The sequence below is a fragment of the Phocoena sinus genome, chromosome 7 (assembly GCF_008692025.1).
Source record: "Phocoena sinus isolate mPhoSin1 chromosome 7, mPhoSin1.pri, whole genome shotgun sequence".
Taxonomy (NCBI): domain Eukaryota; kingdom Metazoa; phylum Chordata; class Mammalia; order Artiodactyla; family Phocoenidae; genus Phocoena; species Phocoena sinus.
In genome coordinates this window covers 19346364-19365847 of record NC_045769.1, presented here as the reverse complement: position 1 = coordinate 19365847, position 19484 = coordinate 19346364, and the positions used below count along the sequence as shown (strand labels likewise).

Below are 19484 nucleotides of genomic sequence, written 5' to 3'. Positions count from 1 at the left end.
GGAGGGGGCTGGGGGGAAGGATAGTGTGGGAGGTTGGGGTTAGCAGATGTAAGCTACTATATATAGAATGGATAAACAAGGTCCCACTGTATACAGCACAGGGGACTACAGTCAATATCCTATGATAAACCATAATGAAAAAGAATATAAAAAAACAATGTATGTATGTATAACTGAATCACTTTGCTGTACAGCAGAAATTAACACAACACTGTAAAATAACTATACTTCAGTAAAAAAATATACAAACAGCTCATACAGCTCAATATCAAAAAAACAAACAACCAATCAAAAAATGGGCAGAAGACCTAAAGAGACATTCCTCCAAAGAAGACACAAAGATGGCCAAAAGGCACATGAAAAGATGCTCAACATCGCTAATTATCAGAGAAATGCAAATCAAAACTACAATGAGGTATCACCTCACACTGGTCAGAATGGCCATCATCAAAAAGTCTACGAATAATAAATGCTGCAGGGGGTGTGGAGAAACAGGAACCCTCCTACACTATTTGTGGGAATGTAAACTGCTGCAGCCAGTATGGAGAACAGTATGCAGGTTCCTTAAAAAACTAAAAATAGGGCTATCATGTGATCTTGTGATCCCACTCCTGGCCATATATCCAGAGAAAACCATAATTCGAAAAGATACACGTACCCCAATGTTCACTGCAGCACTATTTACAATACCCAAGACATGGAAGCAACCTAAGTGTCCCCTGGCAGATGAATAAATAAAGATGTTGGGTATCTATACAATGGAATACTACTCAGCCATTAAAAAAAGAAATAACGCCATTTGCAGCAACGTAGATGGACCTAGGTTTAATCATACCAAGTGAAGTAAGCCAGACAAAAACAAATATCATATGATATCACTTATATGTGGAATCTAGAAGAACAAAAAGGATACAGATGAATTTATTTCCAAAACAGAAAGACTCACAGACACAAAAAACAAACTTATGGTTACCAAAGGGGAAAGGGGTGTGGGGGGAGGGATAAATTAGGAGGCTGGGATTAACATATACACACTACTATGTATAAAAAAGATAACCAACAAGGACCTACTATATAGCACAGGGAACTATACCCAATATTATGTAATAATCTATAAGGAAAAAGAATCTGTAAAAGAATATACACATATAACTGAATCACTATGTTATACACCTGAAACTTACATGATACTGATACTGTAAATAACTATACTTCAATAAAAAATTTTTAAAAAAATAGTTGAGTTTTACCTTTTCTGAACCTTACATAAATGGAACCATACAGAATGTTTTCTTTTAACTAGCTTCTTTTGTTCAACATGATTTTAAGATTCAACCATGCTTGTTGCAAATGGCTATAGCCCATTTTTTCATTGTTGCCTAGTATTAAGCTGTATGAGCATGCCACAATTTTTCCATATTGATGGACATCTGGACTATTTCCAGTTTTTGACTAAATGAACAATGTGTCAAATTGAAAATACTATGTGTTCTCAGTAAACATGTGTAGGCAGCTCTGTTTGGTAGCAGAATTGTTTGGTCATTGGATACATTTTATAGAATTTCAGAAAATGGGCTCAGAGATCAAAACATCATATTCAATTTACCTGGAAGCCAACTTATTTCTTTTACTTAGTTTTAGTTGACTGTTTTTCATTTTGTCTGCATTATCAGCATTTTTAGTAATATTCATTTTCCTGCCCCAGTTCTCTATTGCAACAGTTGAACACTAGGGACTGTAAGAATACATCTGTTCTTCATTAGATAAACATTTATTGAGTGCCTCTCTCCTAGGCAGAATTCTAAGATGACCCTTGCCCTTCCTTGTATAATTCTATCCCCTTTGAGTGTGGGAGGACTGTGATTATGATGAGCTATCACTCCCATGATGATGTTACTTTACATGGCAAAAGGGATTTTGTAGATATAATTAATGTTACTAATCTTAACTGTAGAGTTCATCAAAAAGGAGATTATCTGAATGGTTGAGGCCTTATTACATGAACTCTTTAAATCTGGGTCTAGAGGTCTCAAACAGAGGAAGTCACAGATTAGAAGTCAGAGACATGCACTGCTGGCCTAAAGAAAGCAAATAGCACTGTTGTGAACTTCCTATAGAGGCCACAAGGCAAGAAACAATAGGCAACCTTTAGGAAATGAGTTGCCCCAGCCAACAGCTAACAAAAAAATGGGGACCTTAGTACTACAACTGAAAGGAACTAAATTCTGCTCACAACCTTAATGAGCTTAGAAGGGGACTGACTCCAGCCAACACCTTGATTTCAGCTTTCTGATACCTGAGCAAAGAACTCAGCCATACCCTGCCTAGACTTCTGACCTACAGAACTGAGTTAAGTGGATGTTGTTTTAAGCTGCTAAGTTTGGGACAATTTGTTATGCATCACTGAATATGTCTCCTATATGCTGAAACTGTTCTCGGCACTGGGGTTGTAGCAGAGAACAAACCAAGACAAAAATATGTCCCCTCATGAAGCTTTCATTATACTGGAGAAGAGATACAATAAAAATACATACATAAGTAAAATATATAGTATGCTAGGTAAGTGTTAAAGAAGAAAAAGAAAGTATAGAAGAGGGAAGCAAAAGATGAGAGTAGATGGCTGGAATTTTAGATATGGTAGCAAGAAAATGCCTCACTGAGCAAGTGATTTTTACATAAAGATATGGAGAAGGGAGGGCACTAGCTATGTGATAATATGGGAAAAGAGAAACAGTAAGTGAAAAGGCCGTGAGGTACCAGGATCCTGGCATTTTAAATTTTTATTTATTTATTTATTTATTTATTTGCTGTACGCGGGCCTCTCACTGTTGTGGCCTCTCCCATTGTGGAGCACAGGCTCCGGATGTGCAGGCTCAGCGGCCATGGCTCACGGGCCCAGCCGCTCCGCGGCATGTGGGATCTTCCTGGATCGGGGTACGAACCTGCATCCCCTGCATCGGCAGGCGGACTCTTAACCACTGTGCCACCAGGGAAGCCCTGGCATTTTTTTTAAAAAGCAAGAAGGACTTCCCTGGTGGCACAGTTGTTAAGAATCTGTCTGCCAGCACTATTTACAATAGCCAGGACATGGAAGGAACCTAAATGTCCATCGACAGAAGAACAGATAAAGAAGATGTGGCACATATATACAATGGAATATTACTCAGCCATAAAAAAGAATGAAATAATGCCATTTGCAGCAACATGGATGCACCTAGAGACTGTCATATTGAGTGAAATAAGTCAGACAGAAAAAGACAAATATCATATGATATTGCTTATATGTGGAATCTGAAAAATATGGTACAAATGAAGCTATTTACAAAACAGAAATAGAGTCACATATGCAGAAAACAAACTTATGGTAACCAATGGGGAAAAGTCGGGGGGGATAAGTTGGGAGATTGGGATTTACATATACACACTACTATATAAAACAGATAACTAGTAAGAACCTACTATATAGCACAGGGAACTCTACTCAATACTCTGTAATGACCTGTATGGGAATAGAATCAAAAGAGAGTGGATGTATGTATATGTATAACTGATACACTTTGCTGTATGGCAGAAACTAACAAAACACTGTATATCAACTATACTCTAATAAAAGTTAATTTAAAAAAGAAAAAAAAAGGAATCTGTTTGCCAATGCAGGGGACACGGGTTCAACCCCTGGTCTGGGAAGATCCCACGTGCCATGAAGCAACTAAGCCCGTGTGCCACAACTACTGAGGCTGCGCTCTAGAGCCCACGAGCCACAACTACTGAAGCCCGTGTGCCTAGAGCCTGTACTCCACAACAAGAAGCCACCACAATGAGAAGCCCACACACCACAATGAAGTGTAGCCCCCACTCACCACAACTAGAGAAAGCCCATGCGCAGCCACGAAGACCCAATGCAGCCATAAATAAATAAATAAACAAAAAACAAATAAATAAAAAACAAACAAATAAAGCAAGAAAGCTAGTTTGGTTCGAACAGAATGAGCAAGGGGAAACAGTGATAAGAGATGAAGAGAGTTAACTGGGAGAGAGGGGTTGCTGAAAGGCAAATCTTATGGAGTTTTGTAGATCATAGCAAGAATTTCAGCTTTTATTTTAAGGGTTATGAGCAGAGGACCGACATGAACTAATGTCCATTTTAAATGGATCACTTTGGCTAATGTGTTTAAAATAGACTACAGAGAGACAAGGGCAGAAACACAGTGATCAGTCAGAAGGTATTGCAACAATCCAGTCAAGAGATGATGGTGGTTTGGACCACAGCGGTGTCAGTGGAGGTAGTAAAAAGAGGTCAGATTCTGGTTGTATTTTTAAGGAAAAGCTCAAAGGATTTGCTGACATATGGGATGCAGGGGTGCAAGAGAAAGAAAAGAAAACTTAAGAAATACACCACACTGTTGTACTGATAAACTCTAAGTACTGAACTGTCATTACTGAGATAGGGAAGACTGCAGAAGGAGGTTTTATGGGGGATTATTAAGTACTTAGTTTTAGATGTTTTAAGTTCTTTAAATGGAGAATTCATACAAATTCTTCATATTCAAGAATATATTACTAATATATTGAAATGGCTTATAACCATCGAAAACCAGTCAATCTAAACTATAACAGTTTAAAAAAATTAAGTACATTTGGCAAACAGGTCAAACTAACTTACAGCCAGATGGGACAGAGGCTAAACATGGAAAATTACAATTCAGGGATAAGGTGTATAGAATCTTCCTTCAGCCAGAAACTATTTTATCTTTAAAGAGTTGTCTTAAAGAAAATGACTAATAAAGAAACTAAGGCAAGGCCTTCGAGGAGGTAGTTGTACTGCTGCTGCAGCCCCAGAGAACCTTGTTACCTCCTGGACTTGCCAACTCTTGGGTCACTGTTCAGTCTGGATGCCTGGCATTCAGCTTCATGCTTACACACTGTGAGCCAGGTCACTTCATGCACTGGTACACACACCTCAACTGCACACCCAATATTTGGGTGCTGCATAACTGGAATGGCTGACTGATGCTGTTGGCCCAGTGAAGCAGGCATCACTTTGACATAGCTTTCTTTCTTCCTGTGATGCCTGTGGCCATTTCTACCACAGGCAACAGAAATTTTCCTATCAAAAAAAACTTGGTTGACACCCCACAGTTAAACGAAATATTAACAGTGACAAACTGCTTCTCTCTCTGACTTGAACAAATTTTGTTTGGAAAGTGCATTAGAAGAAACGGAGGGATGGCTATCATACTGTGGGCTCTCTAGCCTTTGCAAGACGATAAACTGTATTACTAAGACCCAGACCTTTTCTTTAAAAAATAATTTATCGGGCTTCCCTGGTGGCGCAGTGGTTGAGAGTCCACCTGCCGATGCAGGGGATACGGGTTCGTGCTGCGGTCCGGGAAGATCCCACATGCCGCGGAGCGGCTGGGCCCGTGAGCGCCATGGCCGCTGAGCCTGCACGTCTGGAGCCTGTGCTCCGCAATGGGAGAGGCCACAACAGTGAGAGGCCCGCGTACCGCAAAAAAAAAAAAAAAAAAAATTTATCCACTAGGGGGAAAAAAAAACACTGAAGAAACCATGAAGATAAAAAATGTCACAGATTAATGATGCAAAACTACTGTCTTGTAGTGTCCATGTGAATGTTCAAAATTCTAGTAAAAAATACTAGTGTCATAGCTGGAAGAGACCTCAGTGAACACTATCATTTTGAGCAGCCTAAGAAAAATAAATAAAGGGGACTTCCCTGGTGGTGCAGTGGTTAAGAATCTGCCTGCCGTGCAGGTGACATGGGTTCGATCCCTGGTCCGGGAAGATCCCACATGCCAGGGGCAACTAAGTCTGTGTGCCACAACTACTCAGCCTGTGCTCTAGAGCCCACGAGCCACAACTACTGAGCCCATGTGCCACAACTACTGAAGCTGGTGCACCTAGAGCCCAAGCTCTGCAACAAGAGAAGCCACTGCAATGAGAAGCCCGCACAGTGCAAGGAAGAGTAGCTCCTGCTCACTGCAACTAGAGAAAGCCCGCGCACAGCAATGAAGACCCAATGCAGCCAAAAAATAAATAAAAATTAAAGAAAAAAGAAAAATAAATAAATATGCAAGACAGAGAATGAAGAGCCATCATATGGCTAAATTTCCTAAAGAAAATTCCAGAATAAATGGAAGAGAAGCAGTGTGTAGAGAATAGTTTTTCTGAGCTGAAAAAAAATCCCAAATCTTCAGATGAAAAAGCCCCATCATGTTAAATGCAAAATGCATGAAAAAGGGTCAATACCTAGATATAAATTAGTGAAACTCTGAATTTCAAAAATTAAGAATATCACAGATTTTCAGGAAGGAAAAGATTATCAACAAAATCAGACTTCTTCTAAGTGTCAGAGTGACAGGATATGATGGGACAGTATATGTAGTATGTTGAGGGGGAAGGCTGTGTCTCACTTAATAATTCTGTATTAAGTCATGTGTGAAAGCCACAGAATTAATTCTCATTTATATGTGGACTCTGAAGAATTCCACTCTCTGAAAAAAAATGTATTCAGAGATGTACCACTGATAAATGGAAGATTAATCAAAATAGAACTTTTTAATGTCAAGTACCTGGTAGAGAGTTCTGATAATGAGTATGGAAATTAACTAAATGTAGAAGGTAAATCTCAATAGTTAATGTAAACATGGTTAAAAAGCACTGCAAAAATTAAAAATAATCCACATTTTAATGTATCTTGTAAAAAGAAAAACCAACCCATTTTTTATAAAAACAATTTGGTTCAACAAAATAAGCAACTAATAGGAGGGAGTCTTTTCAGGGGAAAAAAGACGAGGGCTTCCCTGGTGGTGCAGTAGTTAAGAATTTGCCTGCCAATCCTGGGGACATGGGTTCGAGCCCTGACCTGGGAAGATCCCACACACTGCAGAGCAACTAAGCCCATGCGCCACAACTACTGAGCCTGAGCTCTAGAGCCTGTGAGACACAACTACTGAATTCCGCACGCCTAGAGCCCGTGCTCCGCAACAACAGAAGCCACCGCAGTGAGAAACCTGTGCACCACGATGAAGAGCAGTCCCTGCTCGCCGCAACTAGAGAAAGCCCGCGAGCAGCAACAAAGATCCAACTCAACCAAAAATAAATAAATAAATTAATAATAATAAAAAAAAAGATGAACAAGTATTCTCGAAGAGCTTGATTTTCCACACAGTGATTAAAAGGAAAAAAAACCACACACACAGTAACACACACTCAAAAGGCAGAGCAAAATTAACCATTTAGTCAGCACTAAAGCATTTGACAAACTAAGTTCACTTTAGTTCTCACCCCACCAAGCATTCTTATAGATGATAAAGACACTGAACAAAGATATTTATACTCATGTATCCCCATGACACAGGAATGAAGATAAGAATTAAAACCTAGAAGAGTTGTAGTCACTTGCTGTAAAGAATTAAAAGGGAAAAGAGTTCTCTTAGAGCCTACTTACGCTTTACAGATGATGGAGTGCTGAACTTCAAACTCCAAATTACTAATAACAGGGCAAGTGTATACTCTAGTAGCTGAAATATCTGGTGAATTTTCTTCTCCAGGAACAGGTTCAGTCTTCCAGGTTTTATTTAATTTTTCCATATCCTCTTTCAGCTGGTCTAAGCACTGACTTAAAAATTCATGAGCATCCTAAGAAGGCATAATATCCTTAATAAGGTCAAAACATTTCTTGCCACAACAACAGCTTATTAACACTGTGATCTACGCGAGTAAAGCACTTGCAAGTCAAAAACACGTGTGGAAAAAGGCCAGATTTACTCTAATGATTTTGCGGTACATATTTTGTGGAAACAAAACAAAACGACAAACGACATATTTTATATTCCTAAGTTAGATTAGCATAACTAATAAATGAATCACTCCTTCATTTTTTTTTTTAAAATAGAGTGATTTTTCTAAAATAGCCTTTGTAGCTAAAATAGTCCAAGGTCCTACACTGGCAAACCACATCTATATTATTAATATATGATAAAATACACAGAAGAGTCATACTGAACCTTACCAGAAGTCCTCAGGTTTTCCAACCTGTGATGAACACACATACACAAATCTCATTTTAAAATAAAATTGGGTAACACACTAAAATCATTTCAATTTTCCCTATCTCTAAGGTATTTAAAAACAATTAGACCAGCCTCTTAGATAGCTTCATCCACCAGAGAAAAGACAGCAGAAGCAAGAAGAACTACAATCCTGCAGCCTGTGGAACAAAAACCACATTCACAAAAAGATAGACAAGATGAAAAGGCAGAGGGCTATGTACCAGATGAAAGAACAAGATAAAACCCCAGAAAAACAGCTAAATGAAGTGGAGATAGGCAACCTTCCAGAAAAAGAATTCAGAATAATGACAGTGAAGATGATCCAGGACCTCAGAAAAAGAATGGAGGCAAAGATTGAGAAGATGCAAGAAATGTTTAACAAAGATCTAGAAGAATTAAAGAACAAACAAACAGATGAACAATACAATAAGTGAAATGAAAAATACCCTAGAAGGAATCAATAGCAGAATAACTGAGGCAGAAGAACGGATAAGTGACCTGGAAGACAGAATGGTAGAATTCACTGTTGCGGAACAGAATCAAGAAAAAAGAATGAAAAGAAATGAAGACAGCCTAAGAGACCTCTGGGACAACATTAAACACAACAACATTCACATTATAGGGGTCCAAGAAGGAGAAGAGATAGAGAAAGGATGTGAGAAAATATTTGAAGAGATTATGGTCAAAAACTTCCCTAACATGGGAAAGGAAATAGCCACCTAAGTCCAGGAAGTGTAGACAGTCCCATACAGGATAAACCCAAGGAGAAACACACTGAGACACATAGTAATCAAGCTGGCAAAAATTTAAGACAAAGAAAAATTTCTGAGAGCACCAAGGGAAAAATGACAAATAACATACAAGGGAACTCCCATAAGGTTAACAGCTGATTTCTCAGCAGAAACTCTACAAGCCAGAAGGGAGTGGCATGATATACTTAAAGTGATGAAACGAAAGAACCTATAACCAAGATTACTCTACCCAGCCAGGATCTCATTCAGATTTGATGGAGAAATCAAAAGCTTTACAGACAAGCAAAAGCAAATGCTAAGAGAATTCAGCACCACCAAACCAGCTCTACAACAAATGCTAAAGGAACTTCTCTAAGTGGGAAATACAAGAGAGGAAAAGGACCTACAAAAACAAACCCAAAACAATTAAGAAAGTGGTAATAGGAACATACATATCGATAATTATCTTAAACGTGAATGGATTAAATGCTCCAACCAAAAGACACAGGCTTGCTGAATGTATACAAAAACAAGACACACATATATGCTGTCTACACGAGACCCACTTCAGACCTAGGGACACATACAGACTGAAAGTGAGGGGATGGAAAAAGATATTCCATGCAAATGGAAATCAAAAGAAAGCTGGAGTAGCAATACTCATATCAGATAAAATAGACTTTAAAATAAAGAATGTTACAAGAGACAAGGAAGGACACTACATAATGATCAAGGGATCAATCCAAGAAGAAGATATAACAATTATAAATATATATGCACCCAACATAGGAGCACCTCAATACATAAGGCAACTGCTAACAGCTATAAAAGAGGAAATCAGCAGTAACACAATAATAGTGGGGGAGTTTTAACACCTCACTTACACCAATGGACAGATCATCCAAACAGAAAATTAATAAGGGCCACAAGCTTTAAATGACACAATAGACCAGATAGATTTAATTGATATTTATAGGACATTCCATCCAAAAACAGCAGATTACACTTTCTTCTCAAGTGCGCACAGAACATTCTCCAGGATAGATCACATCTTGGGTCACAAATAAAGCCTCAGTAAATTTAAGACAAGTGAAATCATATCAAGCATCTTTTCTGACCACAACGCTATGAGATTAGAAATCAATTACAGGGGAAAAAACACAAACACATGGAGATTAAACAATACATTACTAAATAACCAAGAGATCACTGAAAAAATCAAAGAGGAAATCAAAAAATACCTAGAGACAAATGACAATGTAAACACGACGATCCAAAACCTACAGGATGTGGCAAAAGCAGTTCTAAGAGGGAAGTTTATAGCTATACAAACCTACCTCAAGAAACAAGAAAAATCTCAAATAAACAATCTAACCTTACACCTAAAGGAACTAGAGAAAGAAGAGCAAACAAAACCCAAAGTTAGCAGAAGGAAAGAAATCATAAAGATCAGAGCAGAAATAAATGAAATAGAAACAAAGAAAACAATAGCAAAGATCAATAAAACTAAAAGCTGGTTCTTTGAGAAGATAAACAAAATTGATAAACCATTAGCCAGACTCATCAAGAAAAAGAGGGAGAGGACTCAAATCAATAAAATTAGAAATGAAAAAGGAGAATTTACAACAGACACTGCAGAAATGCAAAGCATCCTAAGAGACTACTACAAGCAACTCTATGCCAATAAAATGGACAACCTGGAAGAAATGGACAAATTCTTAGAAAGGTATAACCTTCCAAGACTGAACCAGGAAGAAATAGAAAATATGAACAGACCAATCACAAGTAATGAAATTGAAACTGTGATTAAAAATCTTCCAACAAATAAAAGTCCAGGACCAGATGGCTTCGCAGGTGAATTCTATCAAACATTTAGAGAAGAGCTAACACCCATCCTTCTCAAACTCTTCTAAAAAACTGCAGAGGAAGGAACACTCCCAAACTCATTCTATAAGCCCACCATCATCCTGATACCAAAACCAGACAAAGATACTACAAAAAAAGAAAACTGCAGACCAATATCACTGATGAATATAGATACAAAAATTCTCAACAAAATACTAGCAAACAGAAGCCAACAGCACATTAAAAGGATTATATACCATGATCAAGTGGGATTTATCTCAGGGATGCGAGGATTCTTCAATATACGCAAATCAATCAATGTGATACACCATATTAACAAACTGAAGAAGAAAAACCATATGATCATCTCAATAGATGCAGAAAAGCTTCTGACAAAATTTAACACCCATTTATGATAAAAACTCTCCAGAAAGTGGGCATAGAGGGAACCTACCTCAACATAATAAAGGCCAAATTATGACAAACCCGCAGCAAATATCATTCTCAATGGTGAAAAACTGAAAGCGTTTCCTCTAAGATCAGGAACAACACAAGGATATCCACTCTCGCCACTATTATTCAACATAGTTTTGGAAGTCCTAGCCACGGCAATCAGAGAAGAAAAAGAAATAAAAGGAATACAAATTGGAAAAGGAGAAGTAAAACGGTCACTCTTTGCAGATGACATGATACTAGACATAGGGAATCCTAAAGATGCCACCAGAAAACTACTAGAGCTAATCAGTGAATTTGGGAAAGTTGCAGGATACAAACTTAATGCACAGAAATCTCCTGCATTCCTATACACTAATGATGAAAAATCTGAAAGAGAAATTAAGGAAACACTCCCATTTACCACTGCAATAAAAAGTATAAAATACCTAAGAATAGGGCTTCCCTGGTGGCGCAGTGGTTGAGAATCTGCCAGCCAATGCAGGGGACACGGGTTCGAGCCCTGGTCCGGGAAGATCCCACATGCGGCAGAGCAACTAAGCCCATGCGCCGCAACTACTGAGCATGTGCTCTAGAGCCTGTGAGCCACAACTACTGAGACCGCATGCTGCAACTACTGAAGCCCACACTCCTAGAGCCCGTGCTCCACAACGAGAGAAGCCACCACAATAAGAAGCCTGCACACTGCAACAAAGACCCAACACAGCCAAAAATAAATAAATTAAATAAATAAATTAAAAAACAAAACAAAACCTAGGAATAAACCTACCTAGGGAGACCAAAGACCTTTATGTAGAAAACTGTAAGACACTGATGAAAGAAATTAAAGTTGATACCAACAGATGGAGAGACATACCATGTTCTTGGATCAGAAGAATCAATATTGTGAAAATGACCATACTACCCAAAGCAATCTACAGATTCAATGCAATCCCTATCAAATTACCAATGGCATTTTTTACAGAGCTAGAACAAAAAATCTTAAAATGTGTATGGAGACAGAAAAGACCCCAAACAGCTAAAGCAGTCTTGAGGGAAAAAAACGGAGCTGGAGGAATCAGACTCCCTGACTTCAGACTATACTACAAAGCTACAGTAATCAAGACAATATAGTACTGGCACAAAAACAGAAATATAGATCAATGGAACAAGATAGAAAGCCCAGAGATAAACCCACACACCTATGGTCAACTAATCTAGGACAAAGGAGGCAAGGATATACAATGGAGAAAAGACAGTCTCTTCAATAAATGGTGCTGGGAAAACTGGACAGCTACATGTAAAAGAATGAAATTAGAACACTCCCTAACACCATACACAAAAGTAAACTCAAAATGGATTAGAGACCTAAATGTAAGACCGGACACTATAAAGCTCTTAGAGGAAAACATAGGAAGAACACTCTTTGCCATAAATCACAGCAACATCTTTTTTGATCCACCTCCTAGAGTAATGGAAATAAAAACAAAAATAAACAAATGGGACCTAATGAAACTTAAAAGCTTTTGCACAGCAAAGGAAACTGTAAACAAGACGAAAAGACAACCCTCAGAATGGGAGAAAATATTTGCCAACGAATCAACGGACAAAGGATTAATCTCCAAAATATATAAACAGCTCATGCAGCTCAATATTAAAAAAACAAACAACCCAATCCAAAAATGGGCAGAAAACCTAAATAGACATTTCTCCAAAGAAGACATAAAGATGGCCAGGAAGCATATGAAAAGCTGCTCAACATCCCTAATTATTAGAGAAATGCAAATCAAAACTACAATGAGGTACCACCTCACACCAGTTAGAATGGGCAGCATCAGAAAATCTACAAACAACAAATGCTGGAGAGGGTGTGAAGAAAAGGCAACCCTCTTGCACTGTTGGTGGGAATGTAAATTGATACAGCCACTATGGAGAACAGTATGGACGTTCCTTAAAAAACTAAAAATAGAATTACCATACGACCCAGCAATCCCACCACTGGGCATATACCCAGAGAAAACCATAATTGAAAAAGACACAAGCACCCCAATGTTCATTGCAGCACTATTTACAATAGCCAGGTCATGGAAGCAACCTAAATGCCCTTCGACAGACAAATGGATAAAGAAGATGGGGTACATATATACAATGGAATATTACTCAGCCATAAAAAGGAATGAAATTGGGTCATTTGTAGAGATGTGGATGGACCTACAGACTGTCATACAGAGTGAAGTCCAAAAGAGAAAAACAAATATCATATATTAACGCATATATGTGGAACCTAGAAAAATGGTACAAATGAACCAGTTTACAGGGCAGAAATTGAGACACAGATGTAGAGAACAAACATGGACACCAAGCAGGGAAAGTGGCAGGGGGTGGTGGTGCGATGAAATGGGAGATTGGGATTGACATGTATACACTGATGTATATAAAATGGATGACTAATAAGAACCTGCTGTATAAAAAAATAAATAAAAATCAAAAAAAAAAAGAAATAGAAAAAAATAAAAACAATTAGTACTCACATTCTGCATATAACCAGAGAATCTCTCTGCTGTAGCTGAAATGGCATTTTTAACCTTCTTGAGTAAATCTTTTTTCGTCTCTGAATTACAGATATCTTTTTTAACAAGCAAGTGTGCAAAGCGCCTGGTAAAAGAGACAAGTTTAGCAGGTTTTACAAAACACTGGATGGTATTATATTTTAAGGACTGCTAACAATGGCACATAAAATTTTAAGTGTCTAATACTCCATTATTCTATAATAAATAAGGTAAAAAGGTTACTCAGTAAGTACATAACAGTTACCTGATGAGTGCGTTGAGTGGAATTTTCTTCCATGGGATACCTTGCTTGAGCAAGTCATTTGCAAATGACTGGAGTGAAAACAGAGACTGTAAAATAGCATTCATATAGCAGGTATTTCCCAAATTGGAGAAGCTGAAAATGAAGGAAATAGTACTTTTGAAGACAACAGTAGTTCCTGAAGTATGTTCATCTGAGCAGGGGTTCTCCACTATAGCATGCATCAGAATCACCTGGAGGGTTTGTTAAAATACATATTGCTGGGCCCCAACTCCAGAGTTTCTGATTCTGTAGGTCTGGACAGGGAAGGTGCAAAAAATGTGCACTTCTAACAGGATCCCAGTTGATACTGATGCAGTATAACATTAATATAACTTAGTTTCATCTCAAGGAAAATTATACATTTTCAAATGAATGCCAAAAAGGACTGGGGACTTACCCAGAATATATATATGCTTAATGAGTACCGCCAAACATTATTCCAAAGTACATATTTAAAAAAAACTTTTGTTTGGAAATATTCTCAAACTTTCAGAAAAGTTGCACAGAATAATATTCTTTACCTAGATTCACCAATTGTTAACCCTTTTGTACTCTGTGCTTTATCATTTAACACCTCTCTCTATACATTTTTCCTGAACCATCTGAGAACAGGCTGCATAGATCATACCCATTTAGTTCTAAACACTTCAGGGTTTATTTCAAAAGAACGAGAACATTCTCTTATATAACCAGAGTACAGTTACAAGCATTATAAAATTTAATGCTAACATAATACTCTTATCTAATATACCTTCTTTAATCCAATTTTGTCAATTGACCCCATGTTTCTTCACAGCATTTTTTTCTCCCTAAGCACAAGATTCAGTCCAGGATAACATAATGCATTTAGTTTTCATGTCTCTTTAGTTTTCTTCAATCTGGAATAATTCTTACATTTGGACTCAACTCTGTCATGTTGTTATAATTTTACTTATCTATTTGGTGTGTTTTAGAAATATTTCTTTTGGTTTTAAGAAAGGCTTTTTTTTAAGTGGTTATATCTGTATTTGTACTTTTCTATAGTGCTCATAACCCTTGTTTTTTAAGCTTTTTTTTTTTTTTTTTACTATCTAGTCTGTCCATTTTAAATAGTACTCTTCCCTGTAACCAGTAAATAGCCCCTTCCCTGTAACCAGTGCTGCAAACAACCAAGATCCAGACCTATATTCAATATCTAGAAACTTAGTATTTGAATTTCTCTTTCTGAGAGTGATTTTTTTCTGTGCTTCATCTAAGTCTTTTACTCCTATATATTCTTTTTTCATGAAATCTCTTAAGCCTCTTGTCCCTGACTCTCAGCACCCACAGGCTTAAAGTGGTGGGAAACAGGAACACTGCTAGAATCTGCTTTGCTTCTCTACCTAGAAAGCAGTTTAAAGGTGATGGTATTCTTTGTCTCCTAGAATGCTAAAGGTTATATGTGTTTTTCTTTGAACTCCTCATACTTTTTATGTTTTGTGGGGGATTTGTGAGGAATACTGGAATTAGGTAGCCTCCATTATCCTCTAGACTTGGCAGTTTTCTACTCGGTATTTTTGTTTATTTGTTTGTTTTTTAAGGAGTCCTTAGTCCTGGGTATTTAGCTTACTTGAAATACTGCACTCAAATTCCTGCAAGGAGTCTGAAAAAAGGAAAGTTGGGTACAGGTAGTATACAGAAATTAAAGAAACACTGGAGGTAGAGAGGGAGCCTGGAGCACCAAGGGTAACTCAAGGATATCAAAGGACTCAGAAGGATATGAATGACAGAGACCAAAAATACACTATAAAATACACAGGAGGAGGCACTAAGAAGATGGGCCAAGTAAGATCAAGGTAGATAGAAATAAGATATGGATGAAAAATGGTCACAAAATAGGACAGACTAATATAAAAACGTTGTCTGGTAAGGAAGAAGCAAGATAATAATTTGAGGCAGAACAATTAGAGTGAAGAAGAAAGGAAATTAAGAATTAAACTGGAAGGTAAACATTTTAGAAGACAAGGCAAAAAAGAAGAGGCTCAGAGAAGAACAGTTAAGTAGAGAAGAAAGTGAAATGTTTTCACTACAAGTTTTATGTTTTTTTCTGCTAAAATATGAGGCAAATAAACTACTATGGATAAACCAAACTGGCAGACACCAGTCACTCAAGTAAAAAGGTAATCCGAAAGCTGGGGAAAAACAGTAATCTGAGTGAGATTAAAAACAAAAAAGCTGGTAGGTTTTGGGAAAGCAATGTGGTAAGAGCAATCAAAAATTTCAAAGTGCCTCTCTTAGTCTTTACAATTCTATTTCCAAGAATTTTTCCTATAGAAAAGTTCTAACAAATATTAAAAACACATGTGTATATAAATGTTCGTTTTAGCCTGGATTATAATTGGAAAAAAGGGGAATCTAAATGCACACTAACATGGTTAAAGGTTATGTACTAGCATAAGAGGATGCCCATAATTAATGTGGGGTAGAAAGAAATCAGGGAACAGAGAAGTAATATAGCATAGTGATTAAGAATGCAAGTGAACATGGTGATCATTTTGAAATGTACAGAAATATTGAATCACTATGTTGTGCACCAGTACTAACATAGTGTTGTAGGTCACTTATAGTTCAAAAACAAATAAATAAACAAACAAACTCACAGAAAAGATCAAATTTGTGGTTACTGGATATGGGGAGTAGGGGAAGGGGGAACTGGATGAATGTGGTGAAAAGGTACAAACTTCCAGTTATCAGATAAATAATTATAGGAATATAATGTACAACATGATTAATATAATTAACACTGCTATATGTTATATAGGAGAGTTGTTAAGAGAGTAAATCCTAAGAGTTCTCAAGGATTCTTGAGAAAGGAAAAAATATTTTTTCTAGGGAACTCTCCTACACTGTTGGTGGGAATGTAAATTGGTGCAGCCACTGTGAAAAACAGCATGGAGGTTCCTCAGAAAACTAAAAATAGAATTACCATATGATCCAGCAATCCCAATCCTGGGCATATATCCAGACAAAACTATAATTCAAAAAGATACATAAACCCCTATGTTCATAGCAGCAACTATTCACAACAGGCAAGACATGGAAACAAACTAAAATGTCCATCGACAGATAAATGGATAAAGAAGATGTGGTATATATACACAATGGAATATTACTTGGCCATAAAAAAGAATGAAATAATGCCATATGCAGCAACATGGATGCAACTAGGTATTACCATACTAACTGAAGTAAGTCAGAAAGAGAAAGACAAATACCATATGATATCACTTATATGAGGAATCTAAAATATGACACAAATGAACCTATCTATGAAACAGAAACAGAACCACAGACATAGATAACAGACTGCTGGTTGCCAAGGGAAAGGGGGCTGGGGGGAGGGAAAGAGTGGGAGACTGGGGTTAGCAGATGTAAGCTATTATATATAGAATGGATAAACAACAAGGTCCTACTGTATAGCACAGATAACTATATTCAAGAGCCTATGATAGTATGATAGGGCTTCCCTGGTGGCACAGTGATTAAGAATCCACCTGCCAATGCAGGGGACATGGGTTTGAGCCCTGGTCTGGCAAGATCCCACATGCCATGGAGCAACTAAGCCCGTGTGCCACAACTACTGAGCCTGCGCTCTAGAGCCTGCAAGCCACAACTACTGAACCCATGTGCCACAACTACTGAAGCCCGCACGCCTAGAGCCCATGCTCCACATCAAGAAAAGCCACTGCAATGAGAAGCCTGCGCACCTCAACGAAGAGTAGCCCCCCGCTCACAACTAGAGAAAGCCCACGTGCAGCAACGAAGACCCAACACAGCCAAAAATAAATAAATTAAATAAATTAAAAAAAAATAGCCTATGATAAACCATCATGGAAAAGATATTAAAAAAAACAATGTATATATATGTATAACTGAATCAGTTTGCTGTATAGCAGAAATTAACACAACATTGTAAATCAACTACACTTCAATTAAAAAAATATTTTTTTCTTTTGTTTTATATCTATATAAGATGATGGATATTCACTAAACTTATTGTGGTAATCATTTCATGATGTATGTAAGTCAAATCATTATGCTGTACAATTTAAACTTACACAGTGCTGTACATCAATTATATCTCAATAAAATTGTAAGGAAAAAAATACAAGTGCAGTCCAACTGCCTAGATTTACTACTGCTGTACTACAACACCTCAAGTAAGTTAATTAACTTCTCTAAGGCTTAGTTACGTCATCTATAAAAACAGATTTTTTAATACGTCTAGCTCAGAGATCTACTGCGATGATTTAAAGAAAAAAATTCATTTAAATGCTTAGCACAGTCTCTGGCACATAACAAACACTTTAGATAAAGCTGCTATTATTATTATAGTTATTATACCATGGTCTCATTTTTGGGTGTTTAATAATATAAGCATGAAGGGGCTGGGAAGGATATAAATAAAATTAATGTTGAAGTATCTCAGGAGATGACGTGTATGGGACTTAAGAATATGCACTTTCTGCTTTATGACAAATGTTTATATATATATGCATATATATTTTTTCAAAGTTTGAAAATTAGAGGCCACATAATGGACTGAATTTTATGGATGTGATAAATCTTTATAATAAGTGAGCAAATATTTGAGAACTAAATTAATATGACTCCTTTAATCATTTTTTTATACCAAGTAAAACATACTTCAGTTGAATCACTTTATAAAAAGAAAGCAAAATAGAAGAATTTACCTACCCCTGCAGTTGCTGCTGCTGGTGAGAGGAAAGGGGCACTCTTGGTTTGTTCCAGCCAGTGTAATCCTGGTTACACCTCAGTTTTTTAACAGAAAGAGGAGCTGGCTGAGGAAGAAATCCCAAACTTCTTTTGGCAGAGGGAGTTTGGCTTGAAATATTAGTCCTATAAAAAAGAAAAAAAGAAGAAGCATAACAATTTTGAATGTTACTTTTTTCCCCTAGTAGATTCAGAGAAGTCAAGGTCTAGGGGAAAAAAATCCTAAATTTGAGGAAATATCAGTAATAATGATCACCTGGGAGAAAATTTCACAAATGTAAATCAGCAAATCTGTTGATAGGGAGCTGAAGGCTCCCTACTGTACCTACATAACCTATAATCAAAATAATCCAAGTTAATGGCTTGAGAAAAGCCATAAGTTTTACTTCTTTATTCACTTTTACCCACTTAATGACTATCATACATTAGTTTACCTAGTCTTGAAAACATTTAGGCAGTGAACTTTTTCCAGTTAGACAACAAATATTCTTACCCAATCTCCTTGAGAACTTACTCTAATTTATATGCTTAGCAGTGAAAATGGTAGGAGTATTTTCATTTAAAGTTTTCCTAGATAGTGACTGTTTTCCAAAAAGGCTGTACTAATTTATATTTCCATCAGTAGTGAATTTCCCTTTCTTTACATGGTCTCCATTACATTATTATCACTCTAATGAGTGAAACATGATCTCATTGTTATTTTGTTTTATATTTTCCTGATTACTACCAAAGTTGAACATATCAATCTTTTCTTTATGGTTTCAATTTCTGTGTCTTAAGAATCACTCGCTAGGGACGT

General features: G+C 37.1%; 1 protein-coding gene across 7 annotated transcripts in view; it reads right to left on the bottom strand.

Moving 5' to 3' along the window:
* The window catches only part of USP37 (ubiquitin specific peptidase 37), a 92062-nt gene that overhangs the window by 34879 nt on the left and 37699 nt on the right, over positions 1-19484 (bottom strand). For all 7 annotated transcript variants that reach the window (XM_032637248.1, XM_032637251.1, XM_032637247.1 and 4 more), the window contains 4 exons: positions 18650-18811; positions 13895-14026; positions 13612-13735; positions 7469-7659 (listed from right to left, as the gene is read on the bottom strand). In XM_032637248.1, coding sequence (XP_032493139.1) covers positions 7469-7659; positions 13612-13735; positions 13895-14026; positions 18650-18811 — 609 coding nt within the window. The remainder of the gene's footprint in view (positions 1-7468; positions 7660-13611; positions 13736-13894; positions 14027-18649; positions 18812-19484) is intronic.